Source organism: Clinocottus analis, unplaced genomic scaffold, assembly GCF_023055335.1.
Source record: "Clinocottus analis isolate CAN_PGR_092001 unplaced genomic scaffold, fCliAna1.0.p SCAF_17, whole genome shotgun sequence".
NCBI classification, from domain to species: Eukaryota; Metazoa; Chordata; class Actinopteri; order Perciformes; family Cottidae; genus Clinocottus; species Clinocottus analis.
In genome coordinates, this window is record NW_027175898.1 from 2,437,476 (window position 1) to 2,439,960 (window position 2,485).

The following is a 2,485-nucleotide window of genomic DNA, read 5'->3' on the forward strand; positions in this document are numbered from 1 at the left end:
CATCAGTAAAGAGTCTCAGTTATGGAAAAGAGAATAATGATTGATTTCCTCATTTATTATGGATTATAAGACTATATTTTATAATACAACACAGTAGATCATTTGTATGTTGAATCAACAACAACAACAACAACAATATTAATCTCAAATTAAACAACACAAGTGTAAAGATAGAATACTTTACAGAAAGTGGTGAGAATAAAATGTCTCTGATAAAGAAGCTCTGGTGCTTTCACTCTTTAAGACCCGTGCAGAGGAAGAGACACAACAAGCAACAAAAACCTCAAGAAACTCAAACATTTACAGGACAATAATGACAAGGTGGCAAAGGACCGCCCACAATGTTTGATTGACAGGTGAAGAACAATCAGCTCTGGGCAACAATGATGGAGACAAAATGAGTTTAAGAATTAAAACATGAATTTAACCCTCTGCTCTTTCAATCACGTCTGTCTATTTGAGTTTACAGAACTCAGCAGTGTTTTCATACTGATGATAAATCCAAAGTCCAGCATAGAGAGGCTGAGTGAATGTGGTCTGGACTCTGTGGAGGAGAGTCATGGTTTCAGAGACGCTGTAGAAGGACAGAATACCTGCGCTGTGATCCAGGTACACTCCTACTCTGGAGGACGGAGGACCAGAGACGGGAGCGCCGACTTTGTTGTAACAAAATGTATACCTTTCTTTGGTGCAATCTAACGCCCAAGATTTGTCATTGAATCCAAACAGACATTCATAACTGTTCCCTGTTCTGCTGATATTCTTGTATGAGACGGCTACAACAGCTCCTGTCCCTCTCCACTCCACCTCCCAGTAACAACGTCCAGTCAGACTCTCTCTACTCAGGACCTGAGGCCAATAAATGAACCTGCCTGTGTGACTAGAATAAGACTGTTGTTCCCTCATAAATGTTACTTTTCTGTTCCCCTCAGATAATAACAGGTGTGTGTTCACTGTGTTTGGATCCAGAGTGAGTTCACGTGAATACCTTAAGAGTCCAGCTCTGCTCGTGGGCTCTGCTGGTGAATGTGACAGTAAAACGTCCACTTCAGTCACAGCCAGTGAGACGTTTGTCCACTTCTCCTTCAGGACGTCCTGTAGTTGATCTCTGACTTCTGACACAGCCGCCGTCACGTCCTCAAAGGAGCTCAGAGGACGGATGTGGATGCCGGTGGAGTCTGTAGCTTCTCCGAGTGGTGGCAGTGAGGGGTAGTTGTGTAGAAAGTGGTTGTGATCCTCTGTGTGTGAGAGCAGCTTCAGCTCAGCGTCTTTCCTCTTCAGCTCAGCGATCTCCTGCTCCAGCTTCTCCTGAAGCTCTTTGACTCGACTCACTTCCCTTTTCTGCCGGGATCTGACCTGCTGCTTCACATCGGAGCTTCTGTTCTCCAGGAGGCGGATCAGCTCGGTGAAGATCTTCTCGCTGTCCTTCACCGCTTCATCGGCGGAGAGATTGACGGCCTCCACCTGCTGATGGAGCAGCTTCACGTCCTTCTCTCTGTCCTGGATTCTCTGCTGGATGTTGAGTCGACTCCCCTCCAGCTCTCTCTGCCTCTCGGTCCTTTCTGCTGCAGCTGAGACCGTGTCGTGGCCTTTATGTTCGTCCACAGAGCAGAGGTAACAGATACACTGCTGATCAGTACGGCAGAACATCTTCATCACCTCGTCGTGACGAGAGCAGATGTTCTGCTGGAGCTGGTTGGACGGGTCCACCAGCTTGTGCTTCTTTAATGGAGCCGCTTCATAATGAGGCTGGAGGTGTTTCTCACAATAAGAAGCCAGACATACCAGACAGGACTTGATGGCTTTCAGTCTCCTCCCAGTGCAGACATCACAGGCCACATCTTCAGGTCCAGCATAGCAGTGATCAGCAGCAGCAGCTTGGGGTCCAGTCTTCTTCAGCTCCTCCACTAAAACTGCCAGCATGGTGTTTTTCAGCAGGACAGGCCTCGGTGTGAAGGTCTGCCTACACTGAGGGCAGCTGTGGAGTTTCTTACCATCCTCTTCATCCCAGTGGCTTTTAATACAGTTCATGCAGTAGCTGTGTCCACAGGGAATAGCCACCGGATCCTTCAGTAGATCCAGACAGATGGAACAAGAGAAGGTTTCCTGATCCAGCTGAACTCCTTTCTGCGCCATTTCACCTCTCAGTAGCAGCGACTAAACAGGAGCACTTGTTACAGTGAATGACAAATCCACTCCCTCATTTTATGACATGTTATCTTTACTTCACCTCAGACCTTTAGACCTGTGAAGGGGATGGAACAAGGAAATACCTTGATAGGGTGCAGCTGCTGTGTTTGAGAGCAGCAGGAAAAGGGAGGGGCTTATCAAGTGGTGCTTCATTGGACTGACAGACTGACATCTCCTCCTCATAGTGTGTAGCATTGCTGTAAGCTATACGTTAACCGTTACTACCACATGCCTGACAGCTGATTCATCACAAATAATTGTTTTAATATCATGTCAGATCAGTGGCGGGCCATGA

General features: G+C 47.0%; 1 protein-coding gene across 1 annotated transcript; it reads right to left on the reverse strand.

The window, feature by feature from the left end:
• Positions 1–200: 200 nt before the first annotated feature.
• LOC137787950 (tripartite motif-containing protein 16-like) lies at positions 201–2,151 on the reverse strand. The gene has a single exon (XM_068580729.1). It carries the CDS (start codon positions 2,134–2,136, stop codon positions 454–456), a length of 1,683 nt encoding a protein of 560 aa, XP_068436830.1. The 5' UTR covers positions 2,137–2,151; the 3' UTR covers positions 201–453.
• Positions 2,152–2,485: the final 334 nt, after the last annotated feature.